This window comes from Ictidomys tridecemlineatus, chromosome 4 (assembly GCF_052094955.1).
Source record: "Ictidomys tridecemlineatus isolate mIctTri1 chromosome 4, mIctTri1.hap1, whole genome shotgun sequence".
Lineage (NCBI taxonomy): Eukaryota > Metazoa > Chordata > Mammalia > Rodentia > Sciuridae > Ictidomys > Ictidomys tridecemlineatus.
The window spans coordinates 30,917,557-30,944,960 of NC_135480.1; the positions used below are offsets into that span (position 1 = coordinate 30,917,557).

The 27,404-nt window shown below is 42.5% G+C and overlaps 1 protein-coding gene across 8 annotated transcripts in view; it reads right to left on the minus strand.

The window, feature by feature from the left end:
* Kiaa1549l (KIAA1549 like) overlaps positions 1-27,404 on the minus strand; it is a 256,249-nt gene that overhangs the window by 38,009 nt on the left and 190,836 nt on the right. For 6 of the 8 annotated variants that reach the window (XM_078046259.1, XM_078046262.1, XM_078046261.1 and 3 more), the window contains 5 exons: positions 26,087-26,271; positions 19,569-19,696; positions 12,408-12,589; positions 9,339-9,556; positions 2,987-3,116 (listed from right to left, as the gene is read on the minus strand). In XM_078046259.1, the coding sequence (XP_077902385.1) occupies positions 2,987-3,116; positions 9,339-9,556; positions 12,408-12,589; positions 19,569-19,696; positions 26,087-26,271 (843 nt within the window). The remainder of the gene's footprint in view (positions 1-2,986; positions 3,117-9,338; positions 9,557-12,407; positions 12,590-19,568; positions 19,697-26,086; positions 26,272-27,404) is intronic. The other 2 variants (XM_078046263.1, XM_078046267.1) reach the window with 1 other exon arrangement.

The following is a 27,404-nucleotide window of genomic DNA, read 5'->3' on the forward strand; positions in this document are numbered from 1 at the left end:
GGAGGACCTTGGCATTTTTTTATTTTTAGAAAACGACTGAGCTCAGAAAATGAAGGTATTGTTTGAAACTATGACTTGCTTCTTTTTCTACTTTATTTGCTGGTCTATTTTTTGTTTGGGTGACTTATGCATGTAGGACTCCTTCTGAGACCCACAGAGGTCACTTTCAGAGGTTTGGAAATATAGAACCTATATTATGGGATATGAGGACAGGCACGTAGTAAGGAGAGGTGTACATACAAGCCATATCGCATGATGGTTAAGAGGATGGGCCCTGGATCTGGGTGGACAAATCATAACTTCTCTGAACATCAGTTTCCTCATCTATGCAATAAGCAAAATAAGAGTATCTACTCACCTGGAAACCATGAAAATTCAATTTGATAATATACATAAAAAATGTCAATAAGGCTTGGTCTATAGCATGCAGTCAGTAAATGATAGCTACTTTTCATACGTTTGGTATAAAAAACAGAAGAGGAGCTACAATTAAGTGATTTCATTTTTTTTTCTTTTAAACAGTGTGTCACTAAATTTCCCAGGCTGGCTTCACTCATCATAATCTTGCCTCAGTCTCCCTAGTAGCTGGGACAACCAGGAATGTGCCACCCTGCCCAGTTAGCAATGCCATTCTTAGGGTCAACAGTCTAAATTTTAAAACTGTTCCTCAATAGCCTAAATTCACAAAGCTGTTCTGTAGATAACTGTTTCTTCTTAAGGAAGCTTATATTTCTGTTTTTGAGATTATGAATACTTTTCAAAGAAATGTAGATTTTTGAAAACTCTATTAGAATGAAGAGATTCTCCCTGAAGTTATCTGTATTTGGAATATCTGTACATGTCCGTGAGGGGGTGAACAGTCTCCTTTTAAAATTTTAAAAATTCTCTCTCTCTCCTATTGTTCTAGGCAATTTACTAACACAATGTTCTAAAGGTATCAGGTAAGTACCGCAAGTCATGTCAGATTCTCATTTAAGCATTTTTTTTAAAAAATAAAGATTCTTAGGGAATCTCTGGTCCATTTTGTCATTGCTAAAAGTGCCCCTGCCTAGACTTTCACAAGAAACCTGTTAATACTAACCTTGAGATAAACTAAAAATCTTTGATCCCAGGTGCTTAAGCAGAAAGAAAAGTTCCTCAAACTCAGTAAGCATTCCAGAAAGATTGTTCACTCTCGGGAGTTGATTGAAAACATAAAACTTATGCTGATTTTTAATTGCACATTGATGATCAAATCAATGAACGAATTTGGTAAAAAAAATGATCTACTAGGATAGTTTAACAAAAAAAAATGTGCTCAAAATTTCTAGAATTTGGGGCTGGGGTTGTCGCTCAGTGATAAAGTGCTTGTCTAGCACATGTGAGGCACTGGGTTTGATTCTCAGCAACATATATAAATAAATAAAATATAGGTCCATTTTAAGTTTTAAAAAAATTTCCTAGAATTTTATAAAAACTAAGCTATCAAACAATTTTAGGAAAAAGGAAAAAAAGAAAGAAAGAAAGAAAGAAAGAAAGAAAGAAAGAAAGGAGTCTCCCCACCAACACAACATCAAGCTTAAGTGTAAAAAAGATCACTAGAAAAGGAAATTAAGCAGAATATCCCTATTCTTTGATTAAACCATTAAAAAAATCTCATTTTAAACTTTTGTGGCAAAACTACAAACTAAAATCAATCGCAACAGTGCAACTTCAGAAAGCTAACACAAAGCCATCTACCTATCCATTCTTTAATGAGTGCCTACTATATGCCAGGCACCATGGAAGATGCTGAGCATCCATGGCCTCGACTCTCTCAGAGTTTATATCCTAATGATGGAGACAGACAATTAACATGATAATCTCAGAATGGTAATGTGGCAAGCAGTGACTGATCCCAAGGGGAAAAAATAGTCTTGCCTTCATATCAGTATGATATATTTAAGAAATTGAGTGTGATTTTCAAATTATAGTTTCTCAAATTGTAACAACTTTCTCTAGACATATTTAAATTATAACTCTTCTTAGAGAAACTTTTCAATTTGTAATCAGAGGAACATTTTAGGGAAATGAGAAAGAATTTTGTTTTTTGATATTGGGGATTGAACCCAGGGGTGCTTTACTACTTAGTGACACCCCATCACTTCTATTTTTTTTTAACCTTCCTCTTTTTTTTTTGAGACAGAGTCTTGCTATGTGGCTTAGGACCTCACTAAGTTGCTTTGCCTGGTCTTGAACTTGTGACCTTCCTGCCTCGGCCTCTGGAGTTGCTGGGATTATAGGCCAGTGCCTCCATGCCTGATAAAAAATATGTTCTATAAAACCTCAGAGTATATCAAGCCTCTTTCAAATTGTGGGAGAGGGAGAAGCATTATTGAACTGTTCACATGAGCTCATGGTGCAATTCCAGGTCCAGGATGTATACTTGACAGGAGACATCCCATTGCAGCTTCTCATCTGGGGAAGTCTGAAGGGCTTAGCAGAATTTCTGCAGTTTGGATCTATCACAGCACATAAGCATGTGCTTTGTCACATGAAATCATCTACTCGCTCTGTTGGACATCTCATTGTTTCCATGGCATATGAGGAGTTATGAAATCAGGAACAAATCCAAATTTTCATCACTGCTATGGATTAAAAGAAACCCACGTTCAAATGAATTCTCACTCTTTTTCATGGGTCTTACTGAGTTTCTAAAGACAGAGGGGGGAAAAATTTAAGGACATTTAGAATCTCCATTGAATTTAAGGCCAGTAATGTAAGATGGGAAAATGAAATCAGGGTAGCAATTTATAGCAATCATAATCCTTTCTGCAATAATTTGTTACTCTGACATATTTCCAAAGAGGCTTACTTTGGAAAAGAGATAATAAAAAATTGAAAACATTTGAATGCATTTCAAAATTCTATAAACAGGTAGTAAATGAAACATTATGGGCTGTTCTATCCTCTCTGCTTTTGGGGGGAAAGCAAAGCTCGCGCTCACCCCAGCCCACCAGAGACTTACATCGTATCCACTGTTACGGATGCCACGCCGGGGTCGCTCTCGAGTGACCAGAAGGTCCATCTCGGTTTCTCCTGGACTCGGGCTGTTCAGAGACTGCCGGCTTCGGTAGACAGAGTTCTTCATCTGTTGCCTGAAGAAATTTCAACAACTGTTATGATGCAGCAAATACCCTGACAGATGGAATTCTCCACTGATCCAAAACTACAGGCAACCAATGAAGGGTTTGGATTTGCTTCACAAATCTCAAAACTGATGGTGTTTGTTCCCTGGCCAGAATAGGCTATAGAAAGAGTAGAATAAAGATTCCCCCCCCACCCCACCACCCAGAGGCTGGAACTATATGGTTGAATTATAAATGTTCTTTCATATGGAGACTAGGTAATTACAATCAATGGCAACAGTGCAACCTCATCTAAAATTCTGCTGACGGCAAGACCAGGGGCTCTGCCTGGACCCTCCAGGACAGTTAACGCTGGTGCAACCAACTTGCCTTTGCTGACTTTGTTGACTGAGCAGGTCTCCGGTTCCTTTGACTCAATCTGATTTCAAGTGCAGGATTCTATGTGTCAATAAACCCTGTGGCCAGTGGGCTGCTTAATATTGTGATTAGTGATAGATTTCTTTTCTACAATTACCACAGTAGTTGGGCTTAAGAAACCATAAATCGAGAGGCAATTTGGGGCCTGCTATGGTTTAGATCTTAAGTGTCCCCCAAAAGCTCAGGTGTTGAAGGCTTGGTCCCCCAAACCAGCAGTGTTCAGAGGTGGGGCCTTTGGAAGGTGATAGGATCATGAGGGCTTTGACCTCATCGATGGATTCATCCATTGGTGTATTCATAATTTAATGGGCTATTGGGAGGTGGTGGTAAATTAAGAGGTGGGGCCTCCTTGAAGAAAAGAGGTCTTTGGGAGTGTGCTCTTGAATGCTCTATTTTATCTCAGCCCCTTCTCTTCCTTCTCTCTCTCTCTCTCTCTCTCTCTCTCTCTCTCTCTCTCTCTCTCTCCTTCCAGGCTGCCATGATATGAATGGCTTTGTTCAGCCATGAGGTCCATCTCAGTTATTCTGTCACAGTGACAGGAAGCTAACACAGGGCCATCCATCCATCCATTCTTTAATGAGTGCCTACTATGTGCCAGGCACCATGGAAGATGCTGAGCATCCATGGCTCTGACTCTCTCAGAGTTTATATGGTAATGATGGAGACAGACAACTAACATGACAATTTCAGAATGACAGCGTTATAGAGAAAAACAGGGGCTATGACAGAGGGTGACTGGGATGGAAGATGACTTCAGATAGAGGTCAGGGAAGACCTCTGTGGGAGGTGGCATTTTTAGCAAAGTCCTAAATGGAGTCAGCCCCATGCTGATGTGAGTACAGAGTATTTCAGGCCAGGGAGTAGCACATTCAGAGGCTCTACACAGCTACTTCTAGAAAATTCAACTGACGAGCAGGACCAATCACAGCATTGCATCTCCATGGCTATGTGATTGGTCAAGGGGTGGGCACATGACCCGAGTTGGTTTGATGAGACTGAGTCCCCGAGCTTTAGCTAGGGCAACTAGGAAAAGGGGCATTCTCTTGGCATTGAAGTTTTTAAGAAGATAGGGACACAAGCCTGGAATTACTGGCAGCCAGTTTACCACCATGAGGGTAAAGCCTGCCTTCAAACCAGGCTGTCAAGGAGTAAAGAGAGAGCAAGAGCAAAGGCAGAAAACATTGTATGCCCTCCTTGATCCAGCCACACTGAAACCTTGACCTTTCAACAATGTTAAATACTACATCCCCTTTTTATTAAACCAGTTTGTGCTGGATTTCCACCATTTTCAACCACCAAGAATGTTGACTAATATCAGAACTTCAACCTGATGTTATAAACTGTGTCCTCTAGTTATTCTCAAATCACAGGCTTCCCTTAGGAAAGGCACTCAACCTCAGTGGGCTTGTGAGACAAAATCGGTTCTGAGGGACTCACACTTTAGAGCCTGAAGAATTCTCATCCTGACCTAATTACAAATGATATCTTTAAAAAAGCAGGCTTCGAAACTCTCCTGAGATTGCCAATTAGCTCATTGAGAAAAGATTCACTAATAAGGATGGTGGCCAAGTAAGTAGTAGGATTGACAACGGAGATTTCAGGAGGTTATTGTGTAAGTATTAGAAATACAATAGGGAGATGGTATAAGCCATTTCAAGAAGCCTGAACATGGGTAAGAACCAAGACACTGGAGTCTAGTCTTCCCTCAGAGAAGATGTGCCATTAGGATGCACAGCTCCACCTGAGCTTCAACACAGATCTCCATTGACCAGATCCCCAATATGTGCCTGGTATATGGATAGCTACTTAGAATTAGGCTTTCAGGTAGAAAAATGGCCTAATTTGATCAAATGGAGTTCCATTAGGTAGACTCATTTTTTTTTGCTGGTATTTTGGAAAAGTTAATACATTTTAGAACAGGCAAACTTGAGAAGTAAGTTTTTTACCTTTGAAAATATTGTTGTGTGGATAATGATGAGTTTCCTTTGGCTTTTGAAGAGCTTTTTAATCCCAGGGTTGCTAAGAAAGTAGTTCACAAATTGAACCCTGAGATGGCCTAGAGGTTGCATTAGAGCAACTCTATCTTTATAGGTTATCGCCTTCAGGTGGGCCCCCAGATGTGCACTCTATGGTGATTTGAGTGCCAGGGGTTAATTTGTGAGGCAGTGCCAGAGGAACGGGGAGGAAAAGGAGGGAAGCCATCCACTGTGGAGCAGATGAGTGTTTTGGGTACCTGGGGCTCAAACTCACTGGAGAAGTGTGGGAGATGGTTGCTTTAAAACGTAGGTGTAGTTATTATTCAGGTCTGACAAGGCTGGAAGACCAGGAGATGATGAAAAGGTAACTTGTTACACTCACAGATCTCAAGAGGAGGGGATAGGCCCCACCCCGGAGAGGCCCCCTAGGGAAGCACCAGGTTGGTCAGGAGGCCAAGGGAGTCAGGAGAAAACATGGGCCAAAGACTTCCTTGTGGTTTCCGTGGGAAGTAACGGGCAGGGAAGGAGCAGGCTGGTAGTGGGATAGTTTGGATAATTTGGGCAGATCTTAAGGCAAGAGGGCTCAGTCATCTGGTACCTGGCCCTGGGGTGATTTGGGCAGGTGGATAATGGCCTAGAAGGGGAGCCGGTGAGATCATCTAAAGGAGGTGACCAAGGCGTGGGTTCTGGATGGGATGGTTTGCATATGACAAGTGCATCTACAGGTTAAGTCCTCTCCTATCACTAGGAACTGGGCAGCCCTGGGAGGGACGGTTTTTCTGGAGTCAGCAAAGACTCCTCGGTCTAAGCACCGAATACAGAAACTAGAAAAAGTGGTTATTACAGCAGCATAGCTGACACCTCAGAGTTCCCTTGCCAGGGCTATTTATCCATCAATTCCCATTTGTCATCAACGAAGGATGCTGCATAACACATTAACAACTCACACTGCTGAGAAAAGCTGTTAGGTGGGATTCCTACAGGTTTATAGAATGCAGGCGTGAACCGGGGCAGCGAGATGGGAGCCTGCACTACCGCACCTACGCACTAGTGTGCACTTTGTCTTGGTAAAAGTTTATAGTATAAAATGGAGTGTTTCTCTGATTCTAGGAAAAAAAGAGCCATGAAAAATCTTTTAAAAGATTTAATGATGAGTCAACATTTGGAATCTAAGCTTTGTAGCCTTTTTTTTTTTTTTTTTGACTGAGCTTCAGTTTGAAGGTAAAATTACTGATGCTACCTCTGGACTAGAGAATGTTTCTCTCCCTGCGCCTGCTGTGGCTGGGTCTCTGGAGAGCTGTAGAGAGAATAGCAATTAACAGGTAACTCTAACCTGTGAAAACAGATAAACAGCAGGCAGCCTCTGGAGTCAAGGGCAGAATGTGTCAAGAATTACACCCTCAAGCTTACAGGGAGTCTATCTCCTCTTCTTTTCTGATGATCTTTCTCCCCCTTCCCATCTCTTAAGGATCCTATCTCCATTCCTATTCCCAGGTCACCCAGTTTGTGATTATCCATTATTATTGTTCCATAACCTGGTCAAAGTTCTCAAATAAATTAGTTTTTGGTGCTTCAAGAGTCATTGAATCATTTCTTCAGTGAACATGTACTGAGAATTAGTGACACATGCCCAGCAGCAGCAGCAGGCCACCGACCAAGGCCTTCCGCATCTGGCCTGAACCTATGCTGGGTAGTGCAGAAGACAGGTCCATTCATTTCTTTGTTCATTATCTTTTCATAAAAAAAAAAAAAGCCATCATTGAAATTGTTCTTGCTCAAGTAACTGTCAAACTAAGTTCCTCTTCTTTGCACATGATCATTGATTCATCTTCCCTGAGTGTCAGCAGGAAACTGAGGAAAAGGAGGTCTCATCCCTGACTATAAGAGACCACTAGAGTAAGGGGTCCCAAACTGCAAAGTAAAAGTTGAAGTAACCTCCAGCCTCCAGACAAAATCCATATCTTCTCTTCTTTCCTACAGTCATCAAGTGCAGGAAAGCACATGCATCGTGACCCCTGTCACGGTGTCACTTTATATCAATAGCTTCCATACCAACCAAGCCTAATTGGAAGCATGGTGAATTAAGCTCCGGTTGAGAGTTTCCTCTTTTTCTTTGTAGAGAATAAGTTATGCTGATTCTATTCATAAATTTTCACTCCCCCTCTCAAGTTGGTTTTTGAGGCTTTAATCCAAGCCTGTCATGTAGTCATTTTTCCTCTTGATAAATACCCCATTCAGGCCAGGAACTGCCCTAGTGAGCCTCAGCTGTGAGCATGGACCTGCAGTGGCTCTGTGACAGGTGACAGTGGCAGCATGTTCAAAGCTGGGGGAGGGAAGTCACCAAGGAGAGAGTGGGTGTAGGAAAGAGGCAGTCTTGAACCATGAAAACGGCTCAGGGAGGCAGGAAGGGGAGAAAGGTGGGTGTGCTTGGCTTCGCTAACCTGAACCTCTTCCCAGGTAGGCGAGGGCACTCTGCTGAGGTGGCTTGGAAGGCAGCTGCTATTGGTAAAATGTTCTTTTTCCTCCAAAAACCCATGTTGAAATTTGGTTGCCGCTTTGGCAATGTTAGGAGGCGGGATATTTTGGGGGCGATAGGGCCACCATGGCTCTGCCCATGTGGATGACATTAACCCATGAAACCCCAAGTTTTCAGTTCTTTCAATGAAATTGGCACAGATGCATTAAAATAGGCTGAAAATCATAATCTAGAACTTAAATGTTATTATATTAATTAGCACTACATGAAGATATTATGATACAATTATACTCTTCCTGTGTAATTGTATTATATGTTATGTACTATATTTAAATATGCATAGGTGTTCCACTTCAAGGGCAATGGGACAAAATGGGTTAATGTCATTACAGAAGGGTGAGTTTGGCCTCCTCTTGCCCTCTTTGTCCTTCTACCTTCTGCCATGTGATAATGCAGCAAGAATGTTCCTGCCAGATGCTGGCATCTTGACCTTGGACTTCTCAATCTCCAGAAATGTGAGAAAATGAATTTCTGTTCATTAAAAATTATCCAGTCTCAGGTGTTCTGTTATAGCATCATAGAACAGATTGAGACAGACGCCAATTCAAACCACCTACACTAGCCCTACCTCACTAGGCTAGGGGCCCCCTTTAGATCACTGTGACAGCCCGCATTTCAAAAACCCATCAGACTTGTGATTAGCATTTTAGGGTAATTATATTTCTCTCCCAACAGACCTTAATTTCCAGCAATCAGCCTGTCTGGTCCACTATAAAATGTTGAAGGAATTGAAGGAATAAATGAGAACACACATGGTCCTGACAGTATGCAGCATCCTGACTGGTACCTAATACACAGCAGGTGACAATAAATGTTGAAAATTGAACAAATCTATGAGTGCACAAGATGAACCAGCATGGAACGCTGAGCAGCAATGTGATAAGCACTTACTAAGCCCGAATAAAAAGGTGAAGCATGAAATTTGCTTTTCTTATGCAACAGCCACTAACATAATTGAAAAATACAATGTCCCTTGATCTAGAAGTTGCATTAATATGGTAGGTGATAATTATATTTTCACCCAGCTCTGAAATGGCTACTGGTTTGAAAATACCATTAAGGCAAAGGACAATTATGGTTGTTTGCCTTGGTATTTTTTTTTAATGGCTTCAATTTTACACTCTTCCTGACTCATCATAGAGCATCTGCTTGCACACTCTGGCGAGGCCCAGATCAGCAGCCTGCAAAGATCACAGTCCTCAGGCACCAGACCAAGGGAGCAGGTCTGTATTGCCCAGGGCATCCTTAGCCCTCATCCCACATATGATACAGCAACCTAAAGCAAATTCTCTAGAGCCGCACCTGTTTTTAGACTCCGCGAAGGGAGCGCACAGCTCCGGGTCTGGATCCAAAACATGCTCCATTTCCTTTGGGGATTTTTCATACATCTTTTTTCTCTCGGTCAGACCCTTGTTTGCCTCCACGGGGGGGAAGTCATAGTACCCCTTCCTCTTGGCTTTGAGGCGCAGTTTGTTCCGATAGTGCTCGATGTCTGACTTCTGTTTCAGGGCTTTGTTCACCTGGAGGGAGAGACAGTCTTAGGCCACACCTGACCCAGCATGCCCAACATCTGGGGGGCTTTCACCAGAAGGTCACATCTCCTGGAAAAGCCAGCCTAGGCTTCACCTCTGGTCCTCTGAGCCAACCAGACTCACCTGGGTCCCCTTTTCACACCAGCCCACAAATAGCATGGAGCCTGGCTCTCACTGGGTCACCTGACCCCTTCTATCAGGACCTCCTTCTCCCTCTGTCCTGGGTGCTGCTCAGGCCCAGGTCTTACTCTTCACACTTCGTTTTGTGGTGCTGGTCCTAATTCTTTCTTCATTCTTTTGGTTCCTTGATGTGGGGAACTTTGACCTGGTTCACCAGCTAGTTTTTATGTTCTGAGTCTAGTTCCAGCCCTGAGAAACCCGGTGGCCTCCCTTGGCCGTCTATCGGAGGCCCAGCTGGATGAGACCACTAGTCCCTGAGGCCTGTGAGTTGGGATGACTGGAGAAGGAAGGGAGGACAAGTGTCCTGCTCCTGAGGCCACACTATCAAACTGCACAAGGATGAACATTTCAGTAAATCAGAGAGACCATTTTGAAGCTTCATCTGGCTACTAATGCCAACCAGGTCCTGCTGGATGGGGCAAAGCCAGTCTGGTTTTTTTTTTAGAAAGGAACATGGCTAATGTCCCTCTGACCTGTGAAAGATACTGGCAGATGACCGTGATTAATAAATAACAGAATGATAAGGAGTTTGCACCCACTTTGCTGAACTTTCTTTGTGGTTGTTATGTTTTCTTTAAAATATTCTTTAAAAGAATTTCCTGTAATTCATAAAAGGAAAATTTATGGCTTTGGGGTTATGGGTGGTTTTTTTTCCATTTAAACCAGTCACCCATGAGAAAAGAAGAAAGAAAATTATAAAGCAATCTGTGTCAAGCTCCACAAGGCAGCAAATTACAGAGAACAGTTCAGGGCTCTCTTCCAATCCAAATGCCAGCAAGGTCCATTCCTTTAACTACCCAAATGTAGCAAGAATTCATTTCTGGACAAGGAAAATGCTCATCTGTTCTCCTTCTGTTGACAGGGTGATGGGCCTGGGAGGAAAAGGGAGTGGTAAATCACATCTCTCCCAGATTTGGAGTCTGTCTCCATGATGCTCTTATGATTAAGATGGGACAAAGAGTCCCAGGCAAGGCAGCCACAATTAGGTAGAGGGTCCTAATTAAGAGCCAGCTAATTCTTTTTGGCCTCAGCACCCTGCATGTCTGATGGCAGAATTGCACCCATGGAGATTCAGGGGTTTTGAGAAGGCATCCAGGCTATCAAATTATAGAGCCAAGGGGCACAAAGTACATGAACAACTAATCCATCCTTGTTGATTGATGGTAATAATAAAGTGCTTACTGTGAGTTAGGCATTGTTCTAATGTTTCACCTAATGCCTCAGAGCAGCCCTATTTTATGGATGAAGATGCTGAGGTACAGAAGATTTAACTAACCTGCCTAAGGTCACCCAGATGGCAAATGAAAGGGCTGGGATTCAAACCATTGTGGTATAGCTCAAGAGACCAATGCTACTTTTTCACCAATGGTCTGAAAAAAAAATTTTTTAAAGAGAAGGAAGGAACATTGGACAGGGAGCCAGGGCATCTGAACATCATGGCTACCACAGTAATCTTCACTTTGACTTTGAGCAAGCCATCTGATCCCTTGGGCTCAGTTTTATTTATCTAAAAAATCAGGAAGGTGAAATGGATGATCCATGAGTCTATATAGCTGGTTGTTTTTAAAAGTCAACTATCACAACTTTAGGCCATCTCAGTCTTTCTGCCAGAGGTACTTCCTCAATCAGGTTCATAAAATGCTCATGTAAGCATCCTGGATGGTGGAATAAGGACAACCCCGGATGGATGTTTACAACACCCGGTTGTACAGGGACTGCGACGCTTTCTTGAGGTATGGTAGTAAAAACACTTTAAAACTTCAGAAATCTCCCACCTGTTGGAGGTAACATCAGGGCATAAGCAAATGAAAGGCATGATCATCCCGACGGCTTGGCATCAGAGGAAAGCATCAGACTGTGAGTGCTTGTGTGTGCTCACATGCCCGCACCCCTGTGTAGTGTAAGCGTTCACAAGCGGGTTCCGTATACACCTTCTTAAAGGTTCATAAACATTTTTAACCCTCTGACCATTTTTCTGCAGAAGACAGAGGATGGCAGGTAATTTTTACCTGACTTCTTGTTCTCCCTTGGAGATAGCATGGGCTCTGCCCCTCCCCCCATCATCTGTCAGTCATCAATTATCTATCAATTACCTATCACCTGTTTATCATCTGTCCTCATCTGTTCTCTCTCTATCTAATTTTATTTGGTAAATCATCGCTCCCTAACATACGTTATCAATTTTTTTTCAAACTCCAAGGAAAGTTGATTAATATCATGTTACCCATGGGTATTCTCCTCAAAGCAGCCAATGGGTTGTTTTGAGCTTTCTGGAACGAATAAATGCCATTTCAGAGCCTACAGCGGGCCCCATCCCTGTCCACACAATGATAGATTCTCCACTTCGTCTCAATTCACCCCCTTCCCACCACCATCACAATGACATCCTTAATGGCAATTTGGGGGTGTGAGGCAGAAGGCTGTAGGCGTGAGGGGCAGGGGAAGTAGGATTTCTGATGTTCCTCTTCATAACCATACTTTTTAAAAGGCTCCCTCTGGGCTTTCAGAGAAGGCAGAAAATGCTCTGAAGATGTCAACCATGGAAGTCTACCATGTGCAGAGGCAAAAATGACCTTGAGAGGCTGGGGTCAGCTCAATACCCCTTACTCCGAATCCCTGAGGTCTGGCCACACTCTGCCCAGGGTCCCTGGATGCTCACCTCCCCGTTGAGGACGGCTGAGGTCTCCTGGCTCCTGTCCGAGGTGGGGTGTACCACGGGGAGGGCTGCGGGTTTGATTGCAATGAGCTGCACAGACCCAGAGGACGTGTCGAAGGGATCAGCAGCCACCTTGCCAGAGTTGTCAAAGAGGACAGGTCCCTCCTCTTCATCACTCGCTGGCACTGAAGCATAACATTAAACACATTGATTTTACTATGATGTGCGGGCGCTGCGTGGCCAGAGAGAACAGGCTGCAGTCTTGGCACCTAAGAATGCCACTTGACTCAAAACGACATCAGAGACAACAGCATCTGGATTTGTGTCCAGGGCTCACGGCTGCTTGTGGTTTTCTTTTAAATTTCAGATCGGTGCTATTTATCTGCCCCCTCCCGTTGCATTATCCATGGGCAAGAAAAAATTTTAAAAGTTCGAATTTAAACAGCAAACACCATTCTTCCAAAACTGTGACAAAACGCATTTGAAAATGAATAAAAACTAAATTTGTCTTCTGTTTGAGTTGGAAATGGGAAAAAAAAAATTGGCCAAACCCCACAACTATTCTTAACATCTACCATCATCAGAGGCAAGCGTGCAGTGCAGTCCTGGCCACCAAAGTGACAACCTTTTGCATGGTGCCAAGATGGCAAGTCTCTCTTAGTCCACTGGCTACTCTCATTCTTGTTAATACTTTTTTTTTCTTTTCTTTTTCTTTCTGAAGGCTCGTTCTCCGAGAATTTGGGTTTTGGTTTTTTTCATTTGTTTAAAACAAAAGAAAGCTATAAAATAACCACCAGAAAAACAAAATCATTAAATAACTAATTAAATAGACTGATTACCACCAACGCTTGGTTAAATTAATTTCCCATCTGACAGATAGTTCTGCTGTGATGGCTGAAAGACACCAGTTGGCTTTGTGTTTTCCCAACTGAGCTGACAGAAGAAGTTCCGGGGCCAGTGGTATCTTGCTGATTTCCTTGTTCTTAAAGCATATTCCTAGGAAGTAACTATAGGAATGACAGCTTAGTGAGCGTGGCTTGGCAAGAGATAAATTAAGCCTGTTCAAACAACTACACCAGCAGACAGTTTAGAAGCAAAATAGGTATTATATAAAATATGAATGTAATGGAAGTGTATTCATCTTTCCTCCTGCCTGCTCAAGAGACTGGGATGTTGTTTAAATTATTGAGAAACACATAGTATGTATCATTCTGTCACTTATCATAATCACAGAAGATCTGTCAAATTAAGCCAAGTAAATTGTTATTTTACAGTGTGGATAAAACACCTCGGAGTCTAACAATGGGTTATAATTAGTTTTTTTTCATTTTTAGAGTTTTGTGGACTGATTTGCAAAGAGTAGTTCACCAAGCAGCCAATGGCAGAGGACAATCTCTCTTCAGGCATGTTGCTAGATGTGTACATATTTTTAGAGGTTAGCTTAGCTGGGCACCTCTTGTCTGGTCACCACTACCATTTCCCACCTGCACGTGGTAAACAAACCATATGAGATAACCAGCCTCCAAGTTGGCTCCTAATAATTCTCATCTCCTAATTCTCACCCAATGAATAGAACTGATCTAGGAAACCAAGAGGAAATTGCACAAATGACAGTGTGTTACTTCCAAGGCTTGGTGGTAAATTGTGGAAAGCCATCCGTGGGCTGTGTGTGGACTACATCATGCACTGCAGCCCAATGAATAGGTGAGTTGGGTGTCTGGGAATTTCCAGTGGACATTTCCTCTGATCGACTGCCCAGACACATCATGAGCCTTATTTAAGCTCTGTCCCAGGTCCCACATAGCACAGGAGATGGGATGACCTGCTACAACCACAGCAGTGCAGCCCTCTGAGATGGGTGTGGTCTGCCAAGATGCCAATCAACCTGCTGACTGCGAGACCTCATGAAGCAAGACTCTGCCCTTGAAACCTTACCTTTGCCTTTGATGTACCCCCTTAAATAAACCACAGGAGCCATTTTCTAATTGTTTAGCTCCAGCTCCCGGTGTGGCCTGGATCTATAGGGCTCCATCTTTAAAACTATCATTTCTCACTGTTTGTCTTTTGTTTTTTACTAATTATTCTAGACTTTAATTTCTCAGGAGGCTTATCCCTGTAAGCAGGCAAGAAATCCCTGGTGATTGCACACCACTCTGCGAGAGTAAATAATAATTAAAAAAAATACCATGATGTCTTCCACCTTGCTTTCTAGGGAAAATCAGCAGCCATGTTAGGAGGACACTCAAGCAGTACTATGGAAAAGTCCATCCGACAGGGAACACGGGCTTCTTGCCAACAGACATGTGAGTGAGCCATCTGCAGGCTCAGTCAAGGTGTTAGTTGACTACAATTTACACCTACATCTTGACCATGATCTCATGAGAGACCCTGAGCCAGTATCACCCAGCTAAGCCACTGCTAAATTCCATACCCACAGAAATTATGAAAGACAATAAATACAGATTGTCATTTTAGTTCACTAAGTATAGGGGCAATTTTGTTACATGTATACCTTCCAAGCAATCACCTACCTTGGCATTTCCACTCTTATCCCTTTACCCCTAAATGCATATTCCCCAGCAGCAAGGATGGATGAATTTTGAAAGGGAACAAGATCACATTATGTCTGATCAGAACCGTCTGCAGACTTCATCTCTCCCCTACATGGACCTGGGGGAGCTGGTGCTGGCCACTTCATAGAGCCCATCTCCTACCCACTAATCCATTCTGCTCCATCACAGTGACATTCTCAGTGGCCAGTCAAACAAGAAGAGCTCAATACGTTTTTGCAGTCTAGCATTTCTAAACCATGCATTTCTATTTTCACCTGCTCTGTGTTTTGCTTTAGCCTTCCCCTTCTCAGACTGCAATTTCTAAAGATCTTTCCATGCCCAGTACCTTCTTACTTTTCAAGTTGCAGCTTGAAAACTATTTTCCCTAATCACCAGCCTACAACCACCCCTTGTTATACTTTCTTCATTGCTCTTAGCATTACTGATTTGATGTACTGACAATCTGCCCTTGCCGTACCACTAGCATAGAAGCTCAACTCCTGCCCATCTTTTCAAAGGCTGATGCTTCTTGCCTTTCAATGGTGTTTCCCATGGATCTGGCTTTCAATAAGTATTTGGTGAATAAATGAATGACTGAATGAATGGCTCAGTTTTCTTGGCTTGGGAAAGGAGATATGAGGGCCAGAAAAACAGATGCCAATGTGGATGTTAAAGTCATGCTATCACTAAACCATTCAGAGGTGAAGAGATGGTATGGAGCATTTTTATTGCTTCTGGGTTTGACACCTTCACCCCTCATGCTGTGGGCAGCATAATTATAACAGGACAGGAAAATGACATCCTAGAAATTGTATAAGTTACAGTTCTATTTCTACTTCAATTTGAAAAAAAAAAAAGTCATATCCAGATTTGTACAACAATTCCTCTAGGGTTTTAAGATTAATTAGTTATCCTCTTTCCAAAAAGACTTTACAGAAAAATACATTCAAAGACATCATGTTAAATATTAATGCATTAAATGTTGTGTGAGAACAGAAGGTTCAAGGGGATTTTAAATCATAATTAGTCGCTAAAGTAAAAAGCATGGAAGGATGCTAAGGGCAAGGGCCACAGTTAGGCCAAGGAAGGGTTTTGGGATGCTATCAATACAGTAGATGCCACTACGCCACCATTTCCTATTTTGTTGTACTTTATTTGCATTGTTGGTTTTTATTTCAGTAAATCAAGTTAGAAAAAGATTTCACTCTTCATGTTCAATTGGCATGGGGAAAACCCTCCCATTGGAGGCAGAAATGCTATTCAAACATATTCTTTCTGAAATGTTCATTAAAGCCAAAGACAAATAATCTACAACTAGAATCACTGCTCTGTGATATGATTTGATATGCTGATTACCATGATGTGATCATTCCACACATATACAGGTACCAAAAAACCACATGGTACCCTATGAATATCTACAACTATCATTTTCCAGTGAAAACCAAAATGAGTAAAAGCAAGCCTCCACATCATTGGGAGAGCAAAGAATAAATGAGAACTGAAACTGTGTTTTTTGAGCTAGTATCTCTGACATTCTTCCTTCCCGTCCTAATTCTAGACCTTTCCCTAAGACCCCGGTGAGAAAACAATTGACTCTAATGCCTCATTTGCCCATGGCTGTTAGATTCTGGGCCTGATAGTGAAATCTGAATGACACAGGATTTAAGGAGGTTGTTTACTCCTAAAGGGACTGAAAAATACACATATTTCATTTGAACTTAACTCTCTTTTGGAAAACACCTTTCAAAGGTGACACTAGGTTTAAGTGCAAATGTTTGTATTTGGTTGAGGAAAACATTCAATTGTTCTTGTTGTCACATCTAACTTTCCCATTTATATTTCAACGTTTTCATGAAACTGCATTGCAGCTATGGTCACTAAGAGGCTATTGGGCAACAAGGAGCTGTGGAAGTGACGCTGCTAGCAGGAGAGTGTCTTTTCCTCTTAAAGTTCTTATTTTCACAAAAGAAGAATATTAGAAGCTACAAAAACTGGTGCAACAAAACTGGGGGAAAATAATAAAATAATAACTGGTGGAAAATAATAAAATAATGTCAGCCCAGCACATTAACATTAATTAACCTCTGTAACCCTAGCTTCTAGAACACACACTAAGCCATAAGACAACGGTACTGGAATATTCCACACCAACAGAAGAATCTGTACTCAGAGGCCAAACGAGAAGAGCTCAATACTTTTTGCAGGCTAGCAAAATGACAAAAAACACGCCTTTCTATTTTCTCCACAATCCCATTCAGTGTTTTTTATCCCCCTCCCTCCCTCCCTCCCTTCCATCCATCTTCTAATCCAAATACATTATTGACGTTTATTGGTTAACTCTAGTCTTACAATAAAAAGGAGCCCTTTGATTAGAAAAAGACAAATGTGGGTTTCATAAAAGATTGATTCTAGAATGCCAATGTGGTCCTGCACTGATTGCGTTTTAAATAAAATGAGTGAGTTGGTTCTATCATTCCTAGTTGGAAATTTTAATCTTTAACCTCACTGAATGGAAACTTACAGTAAAGCAGAAACAATCACTGAAAATTCACTGCGATTACTTGGCAAAAGTAAAATGTGAGCGAGTAAGCACTCTAAACCTGGGAAGGATAGTTTCTTAATAAAACAAACAAAAACCTCAACCTGGTACAGTAACTGATTTTCTTCACACATCTGTCTATTGCTATTTCTGGACCTGTCGTTTGTTTATTTGTTTTTGGTTCCTTTTAGTTATATCTGACAGTAGAATTCATTTTGATATAAATGTACAAGCACGGAATGTATCTTATTCTAGTTAGGACCCCATTTTTATGGATGTACATGATGGTGGGATTCACTATGATGTATTCATATAAGATGGACCACCTATTTAAATAGTCAGTGACCTAAACATAATAAGGAGGCAGGCAAGCAGGTGAACAAACAGGAACAGTGAAGGACAGCAGGGACAATTAGAGCAGGTCACAGTGTCTCCAGGGGGGCGGGGAGTGACACGCTCAATAAGTGGCTGCTTCCTCTTCCTCCATGGATTAAATACAGGAGAGGGCAAAGGGCATCATGTTATGAATGTCTACTCATTGTCAGAGAAGTCTGTACTTTGCACATTTTTGAGCAGGAAAAAGGGAATAGGATAATACGTACATTGATTCCATTTCATAAAAGAAAACAAAGCAAGATAACAAAACACAAAGATAAGTGCATGTTATTGTATGCATAGTAAAAAGGTCGGAGAAAGACATACACTGAGTTATTCAGGGTTACATGAGGCCTGGGGTGGGTGAGTGGGGAGGGAGGGTAGGATAATATCATCTGGATTAGAGGTCAGTGACCACTGCATAACTTGTATCCCTTGGTACCTCAGAGGGTTGGTTCCAGAATACTTACAGATAACAAAATCTGGATGCTCAAGTTCCCTACATAAAATGGCTTAGTATGTCTTCCCATGTACTTCAGATCATCTCTAGGTGACATGATAGTTTAAACAGGTGCTTTACATTATAACTGGAAATAAGGATGGGGACTATGTTTTCTCTCTGGAATGCAAATTCACTCTGTGTGTCTATCTTTCTTTTTTCCCTTCTCCTTCTCTCTCTCTCTCTCTCTCTCTCTCTCTCTCTCTCTCTCTCTCTCTCTCTCTCTCTCTCTCTCTCTCTCCAGAAAAAAAGAAATAAGTGACATTTGAAAACAAAATAATATTCTGGCACCAGCTTCAAGAGAGAGTTCCTGAACTTCACTTCATCAAATTCCCGTAAAAGAAAAGTGCAGCCAAGCACAGTGCCAGATTGCTTAGCTTTTCACCTGGCATTTCTGTACAGCTCCACCTATAACCCTTCGAAATCCAAAAGGAATTTTCCCTGATCTGAAACCAGCAGCACCAAGCGCTTGTACTCTGCTCTCCAGTATGCAGCCTCACGAGCAGAAGGACCACATCGGGATGAGGGTCAGAACAAAGGTGGGATCAGGAGAGGGGGGATGCACATTGATGTCCAACAGAGGTGATCTATAGCACAATAAGGGAGCTCAGGCAACCCAGAAATAGACCTCAAACACATCCTTTATGGGGAATGAAATGATCTGTGTGAGACAGAAACTAAACACTTAAGTTTCCCAGAAGAATTCAGCATAAAGCTGATTTTTTTTTTTTTTTAAATCACAGATCTGTTCATGGTCCCCTGCTCCAGATGTATTTGCAATATCTCGACTCACTGGTACAGACTGAACCCCCTGAAACTCATCAGGGGTATCAGGGCGAGAAATCGCAGAAAATCTCAAAGAAGGGCAACATTTCTGAGACCTGCTACCTTAATGGACCCGAAGCTAGAAATCATGTGGATTCACTGAAGAAGTTGAAAAATCTCTAAGCAAACATCAAGTCGTCCTGCAGAGGGATTTTCTAAGGAACAGCACAATTCCTTAAGAACAGAGTGCAGAGAGGAGAGGACGGGACAATTCAGAGAAGGAGCTATGGTGATCACCCAAGAGGTTCACAGCCGACTGGGGGTCCTTGTCGTGCAGAAGAAAGAGGACCCCGTTCGTGCGACACATGCGCAGGCGTGGGCGCGGGCACGCGTGGGAGGGGCTGGTGGTGCTTGGCGGGAAGGCGTCTCACCATTTCTCTTCCTTGCCTCCTCCTTTGTCACTTTCTGCTGTGCCATTACGTTCTGGGGTGAGCGTCTCCCTGAGCTGGGCTTCCCTGATTCGTTGCTGATGACAGAGCCAGTCTCACTGGGCGACCTGCTGGAGGTAACCATAGCAACAAGGAGACCGTAAGTTTCGGCTAGAACAGCCGCCTCTCAAGGTTATTTGCACAGTTGATGTCTGTAGCCTTTCGTTCCAGTTTTACCGGCAAAGAAGAAATGATACAAGAAAAGAAGACAACAGAACCCACCCACACTGCCGCATGGGTGAGGCTGGGGGTGCTGAAGCGCACTCGCCCATGCCCGGTTCCGCAGACAAGTTAGGGGAGCTCAGCCCTCAGTCCCATCGTGGTTTCCTTAACACCCTGGTGACTATGGAAACAATGGCCACCGTGATTGTGTAGCACGTCCTCCTTTCAACACAGAGCACTTTTGATGCTGAGTGTTTGAATCCCCTGGGCGTCTTCAGACATGTATAGAACACAGTTCTCTTTGGCTATTCTCTTCATGGTATTGACCTTAAAAACTACAGATTAAGTCACCCCACAGGGACTTCACTCTGTCAAGTCTCTCTCTCTCTCTCTCTCTCTCTCTCTCTCTCTCTCTCTCTCTCTCACACACACACACACACACACACACACACACACTTACACAAAGGAAAAATATAGTGAACATTTCCCAAACTGAGAGAGGTGTGTGGAAATTGAACTATAGGAACTATAGGAACCTTTAACTATAGGAACTAGTAAGCACTTCTATTTTGAAACTGCCAACTTGAGCTATTTGTTCCTTCAGAAATATGTATCGTACTCATTCTTTGTGCCAAGCATCATACCAGGTAAACAGGTCTATAGACATAGTGATGCCAATCCACATTGAGCACTCTCATCAGGAATATCTTCTGTGTGCCAAGGACTATGCCAAGTACTTCCAGAACTGGTCAAGAGTCACTAGAATGATCCCCTGATTTGGTGACGGCCAGCCTCATACAAAGAGGGGAACATGAAGCTCATGACCCTGAAGAGAGCTGTTGGGACAGAGTTGGGCAGTGGTGAACCAGCCAGGAAACCAGGACTGCCCTTCCACCCACACCCCAGAACACCCTCCTTCCCTGTCTACAGCAGCAACCCCATTGAGGGCAAGCCATGGCCTTCTTTCCTTCCCTCAGGGCTGGACTCCAGCCTTCTGGAACTCTGGAACAGTGAGCTCTCAAAAGTCCCCCATAGGTTGGCACTCTCAGCCCTCAGATCCTGCCACTGTGGGTAGATGGAGCACAAGGGCCAACCGCCTGCCTCCTCTCTGTGGAAGATGGTCAGGAGGCAGCTACCTCGATAGGACTAGCCTCTTGGTCTTCTACTGTCAATTGTCCAACTAATGCCCCAAATACTGGCATCTGGATCCTACAACAGAAAATTGACTAGAATGAAAGCCCCTGACCTGTAGGCAAGCAGCTTCTTAGGTAGAAGCTGTGTGCCCTGCAGACACTCATTTTCCTCCTCCTCTTCCTTCCCCAGGAATTTAGAGTTCTCAGTTCTACATACATTAGCACCTTAAAAGCCACCAACAGTGAATGTTGGGATACTTACAGGACAAGACAGCATCTGTTGAGTATTCTATAGAACACTAGAGCCAAAGTTCCACACACCCCTCTCAGTTTGGGAAATGTTCACTATATTTTTCCTTTGGGGATTCTAAATGACATTAGCATACAAAAGGCTTTGATCAGTTCTGTCAAAAATAGGCTCATCTAGTTCCATTAGCATTTAATGTAGCATTTCCCAATTTATTTGGCCATAAGTCTCTTTCACCATGAAACCTTTTAGCATCCTTTAAAAATACTAATACAAAAGGTATTTTCTAGAAAAACATGGATCGGGTATTAATTTGTTGAATATGTATTATTATTTATCTAATAACTATTTGTTCACTGAATGCTGGGTGTCAAAATTCGCATACACAGAGAAGACTCATGCCCCTGGATTGTTTTCAGAATCTCATAGTTAAAGGAACCTACTCCCCCCATTGGTTTTATTGGAGCAAAAAAGTTTTCATATAGGTCCAGACAGGAAGGAAAAAATCTCTTTGTAATCTGTTTTTACATTTGCAAATTACTTAATGATTTTTTGGTGGTATTTTCATACCCTTTCCATTCCTTGATGCTGAATCAATTTTCTGACTCCTTGTTCTCATTCCAAGGAAAAGTGTCAATGAGCAAATTTCTATAGAGAAAAGCTAAGTCTGCTTTATTTTTTGCATCAGTTTGTAGAGCTCTGTTTACATGGAGTCATTGACTCAAAAATCCTGGTCAAGGGCTGAGGTTGTGGAGCAGTGGTAGAGCACCTGCCTCACCTGTGTGAGGCACTGGGTTTGATTCTAAGCACTGCATATAATTAAATGAATAAAATAAAGGTCCATCAACAACTGAAAAATATTTTTAAAAACCTCCTGTTCAAAATTCCCATGCTCACAGGCACTCATATAACAGTAATATAAGTGATATTTGAAAGCACAAATGCACCACCTGTGGGATTGTAGTTTTACACTATTGAACTTCATGGTCCCCATTCTGCAGCTATGTAGAGGTGGAGACGAGAGGAATTCTTTGGGGTGGGAACTAATCAATTGATGAACAATTATGGCCAGTCATTAATTTAAGTGCCCTTTGCAAATGGCTGAATATTCCTATGAGGTTGGTTCTCCATTCTGGCCTATCAATTCCAGCCAAAGACCAACAAAATAACATCACCAAGACCCTAGATGGAAGAAAAAGATCCTTTGCCACACACCAGGCTATCTAGAAGTGAATGAATCCTCAGATTTCTGTTTTAAAATAATTTTTAAAAATAAAACAAATTAATAATTACCAATTAATTGGTTTCCCCTATTTTTAATCTGCAAAACTTTTTTTTGGTCATCAAACACACCCATCCCGTGAGGCCCTACAGTCCGTATCAAGCTGGAATGAGGAGACGGATGTGGCAAGATAGGGAAACCAGAGGCATGGATTTGGTGTTTAAAATCTTTCTGAATGATCTTGAACCATGACTTGACCAGAAATGAGGTTTCTCCCAAAGCCTAGGCAGTGATATAGTCAACCCTTAGTAAAATCATATTTTTATAGTAAAATAATGAAGCTAATAACTCATGCAGAAGTATAGGCATTATTTTAGTTATCTGTATTTACCTCATAAGATCATATTTCTTAGTAAGAATTTGATAGTAAATAAATGAACTCAGCAAGAGGTGACTCCTTACTAATCCAAAAAAATGCTTATTCTAAAATTTTGTAAAAAATTAATCTTTCAGTAATTTATTTAACTCCAATAGACCTCTTCCTGGAAGTGTTAATATCCTAATTTTAGTAATACTAATTCTTTCTTTTCAGTATCTTTTGAATAGGTGATAAATAAGTTGTCAATATGTCTTTATCATACTTGGCAAAGATAAGGATAATTGCTATAGGTAATATTACTTGCAAGTCAGTTCAGATAAATCATCTATTGCTTCTCTGTACATTTCAACTCTGCTCTGCTCAGGGTCTCCCACCTGCTTAATCCATTGCAATAATGGTTACAATTTGTTTATACTTCTCTGTACCAAGTTTTGTGGCTGTCTCTGAACTTGACCATGTAACTCGCTTTGGCCAACAGGACAGTAGCAAACATGACACAAGCAGAGACTTGAGAAATGCTTACACTTGAGGGCTTATTTTTCTTGCTGCCCTGGGAACCTTGGAAAGCCAGGGCTAGCCTGTTGGAGGATCAGAGACGAGGTGGAGAGAGGCCCCACTTACCTGGACTACCCCCAGAAAAGGCTATCAGCACTGAGTCAGCCTAGCTGACTTGATCTGTATCACCTGACTGGAGATGCAGGAGCAAGTCCAACTGAGACTGAAGAACCAACCAGTGGAGCTCAGCCCAAACTATCAGACCACCAAAATCATAAGCCATATAAATGGTGGTTGTTTTAAGCAATTAAGCTATGGAGTGGGTGGTTACAGAACAACAGATAACTAATGCACATTCCTTCAACCTTCTTTCCTGAACAAGGTGAAGTCCAACCCTCTTTTTGAGGTATCAAGAATTTCTGAAAGAAAATACAAGGTTCCTGCTTGACTTTACCTGCATATCTCTAGGCATCTCAAACTCTCCATGCCCATATCTAAACTCTTGATCATCCCCCACAACAATCGTCTTCTTCAGTCTCCAACAAAATAAATGGATAATTCACTCTTCTCAATTTCCAGATCCCACAACATTCTATCAGCAAATCTTGTCAGCTCTTCCTTTAAAATATTTCCAGAATCCACCCCCTTCTCACACAATGGCCCAATGGTCCCCGTGCCTTCTCACCTGAACCACTGCCATAACCTCCTACAGGGCTCTCTGCTTCCACTCTGCACCCCTGCCGTCTCTTTTCCACATAAAGCCAGAGTGAGCCTTTAAGTCATGTTGTGTTGTTGCTCTTCTCAGACCCCTCCAATGATTTCTGACCTTTATTCAATAAAATTCCCAGTCCCAACTTTGGTCTGTAAAGTCTGCCAGGAGCAGCCACAGGTAACTTCTCCGACTCACACCACTCCTTCCTTCCTAGTTCACACCAGCCTCCTTGGCCTTCTTGTTCTTCTTTAAGCACATCAAGAAGTTCCCTCCTCTGGGCTTTGCACATACTCTTCTGTCTACTTAGAACATTCTTCCCACAGACAGCCTCCTGGCTGACACCTCATTTCAATGGGTGAGGTCTTTCTTAAATGTCATTGATCAGAGAGGTCTTCCCTGGCTGCCCACCTCAAACAGTGCTGTGCCCCGTTCCCTCCATCCCTTTGTTGCATTTCAGTTTTTGTTATGGTTTGGACCAAGAATGTCCCCCAAAAGCTTAGGGGGGGACATTAGGCAATACAGCAATGTTCAGAGATAAAAAGATTGGCTCATGAGGGATCCCACATCATCCATGGATTAATTCACTTGATGGATGAATAATTTGAATGGTCTACAGAGGTATGGTGAAAACCACAGGCAGGAGGGACACGGCTAGAGGAAGGAGGTCACTGGGGGCTTGGCCTTGGGGACTACATCTATCCCTGGCTCTTCCTGTGGTGCTCTATCTGCTTCCTGGCTGCCATGGGAAGCTCTCCTCGGCCTTACCCTTCTGCCATGATGGTCTACCTTGGAGCCAACTAACTGTAGGCAGAGTCTTTCTACGAGACAAAATAAATCTTTCTTATGAGTGTTCTCTTCAGGTATGTTAGTCAAAACAACAGAAATCTTGCCAACATAGTTTTCTTTTTTATTTTATCCACTGGACCTGGAAATAGACCTTTTCTATTCCTCTATTTGTTTATTGCCTGTTTCTCCACACCAGGTTGTGAGCTCTGTGAGAATCGGAACTTTGCCTTGTTCGGTGAAGTATTCCTAGTGCCTGACAGACAGACAGCAAATAAGCAACTGTTCGATAAAGGGAGGAAAGAAGGATGGATGCAGGCAAGACGTGGCTTTTCTACCTTGATAGTGATCTCAGGCAAGGGAGAGGGGGTTGGCATGAGTGTTGGTTTTGCCAGGCAACAGTGCCTGCCATGGGGCTCATGACCTCTTGATAAGGCCAAGTCCTAATAATGAGTCTTTGGGTCTCTAACCTAACCTCTCCCATATATCTAGATTGTATTAAAAGTAGTTCTTCAAAAATGCAGGCTGGCCCTCACTGTCTCCCTGGAGAACTTTCAGTGTCTAGAGAATAAGGGTCCATCTCAGTCTGGCAGTCATTAATCCATCTTCTGGTTTTATCCTTTGCTACATCCCAATCACTGTGACCTCTAAACTCCAGGAATATTCACCATTCAGAGGACATCCCTGTCCTTCCCTCCCAGCTCTTGCAGATGGATGCTTTTATCTCTTCCAGGACCCAGACCCTTCCTGCTCCACCCTGTCTCCCTGGACAGCATGAGGTCCTCCCTCCTGTCTATGCCACAGCCCTTTACTCAGACCCCACTGCGGGCACTCACACATCAGCATGCTTAGTGTCCCATTATTTATCTCTGTCTCCTCCATCACGAGATCCTTGGGGTCAAGAACCAATCTTACACATTCTTATAGGCCTCCAATGCCTGTCAAATGCTCTGTTCATAGTAAAAACTTAATAAATGTTTTTTGCTGAAATCAGAGAAAATACAACAATCCTGAATCAAAGGCACTGCTTTTTAAGAGACACTAAAAACACAAGGGTGATATTACCGCCAAATTTGTTAGAGCAAACAGAGGGGCTGAATCTCCACTGTTGAGGTTGAGCCACAACATACAGCCTCACAAAGGGCAGCTGGAGTGGAGCAGGTGTTGAGATTCTGTGATCTCCCTTAGTCTCCTTTTCAATATTCAAAATGAGCATGGAGGGGAATTTTTAAGGGGAACAGCAGAATTCACTTGAGACACACAGTCCCTCTCTCCATCCATTATTTCTCTTGCTGACACTGAGAAGCAGCAGTGGGCCCCGTGCCTACCTTTTTCTGGTTTCCGTGGACTTGGCTGTCTTGATGGTGCTCCCGTCCTGAGCCATGTCTCTTTCCTGAGGAGCATCTCTAACGGGCAGGGGGAGGACTACCGTTTCCTGAGTCACAGGGATGACCTCCTCATCTGCCCCTTGCTGGCCCAGGTGCTGCTTGGCATAGTCAAAGCCTTGTACGGGCTGCAAAGAGGACAAAGGTTTGTCATATTTCTAGAGAAAAATTTTCTAGACAGGCAGCGACATGCATGTGAGGGGGCCCAACTTAGCTTTCTGATGAATCAGAGTTAACTCAAATCCCCATCATGACTCTGTCTTGCAAAACCAGAATCTGATTTAGTTCTTTCCAGGTACAGAACCTCTACAGAAAAGACTTGCTCAGAAAAAGGAAGAGTGTAAACAAGATGCAAAGAGGTATATAAGAATGAGAATAAACTTCTTCCAGGACTTGAGACCATTTTTTTTTTTTTAACTTGGGATTGAAACCAAGGGAACTTTACCACTGAGCTACATCTCCACCCCTTTTTATTTTTTTTTATTTTGAGACAGGGTCTCACTAAATTGCTTTGGGCCTTGCTAAATTGCTGAGGCTGGCCTCAAACTTGTGATTCTGCCTCAGCCTCCCAAGTCTGGCATTAGACCATTGCTTTTAAGTCAAGGATACTGATAATTTGGAACAGTTGTTAATTGATATATTAAAGTATTCCAGATCCTATTATCTCCTGCCTTAAAGTATTTGATTCCCCTTGAACTCGACTCCCATATAAATTTATTGTGTAATAACAAATGCATGGCTTTTCCAAGTCATTTGATTTCTGAATGCCCATTTTCTCGTGTGAAAAATGAAAGCAATCTTATCTGCTTTGCTTCCACCATCCCCGAGTATCAAAGCGGAACACAAATCTGGAAACAGGGAAACATGGTACCACAAGTGATTAATAACAACATGGAACTGAGGGCATCACTCTTTGATCTAGACTCCTCCCTTGGGCAGACTGGCTGTGCTATAATTCATTCCTGGGGAATTAGCAAGGCTTTTATTGTACAATATCTGAAATTCCAAGTGAATAAGACAGTTGAGGGCAAAATCCAACAAGCAACTATTAGTAGGGGTAGTGAAAAATCAGGAGGAATGTTTAAGCAATTCCTGCAGCATCTCTATTCCAATTTTTACCCCAATGCAGTACGGTACAGATTTGAAGTGGGACAGTGTGATATTGAGTAGCAGGTCCAAAAGCAGGCTTCCTGGATTCAGATCCTGACCCAACCACGCATTAGCTATGTGACCTCAGGGAAGTGACTGACATTCTTTGGCA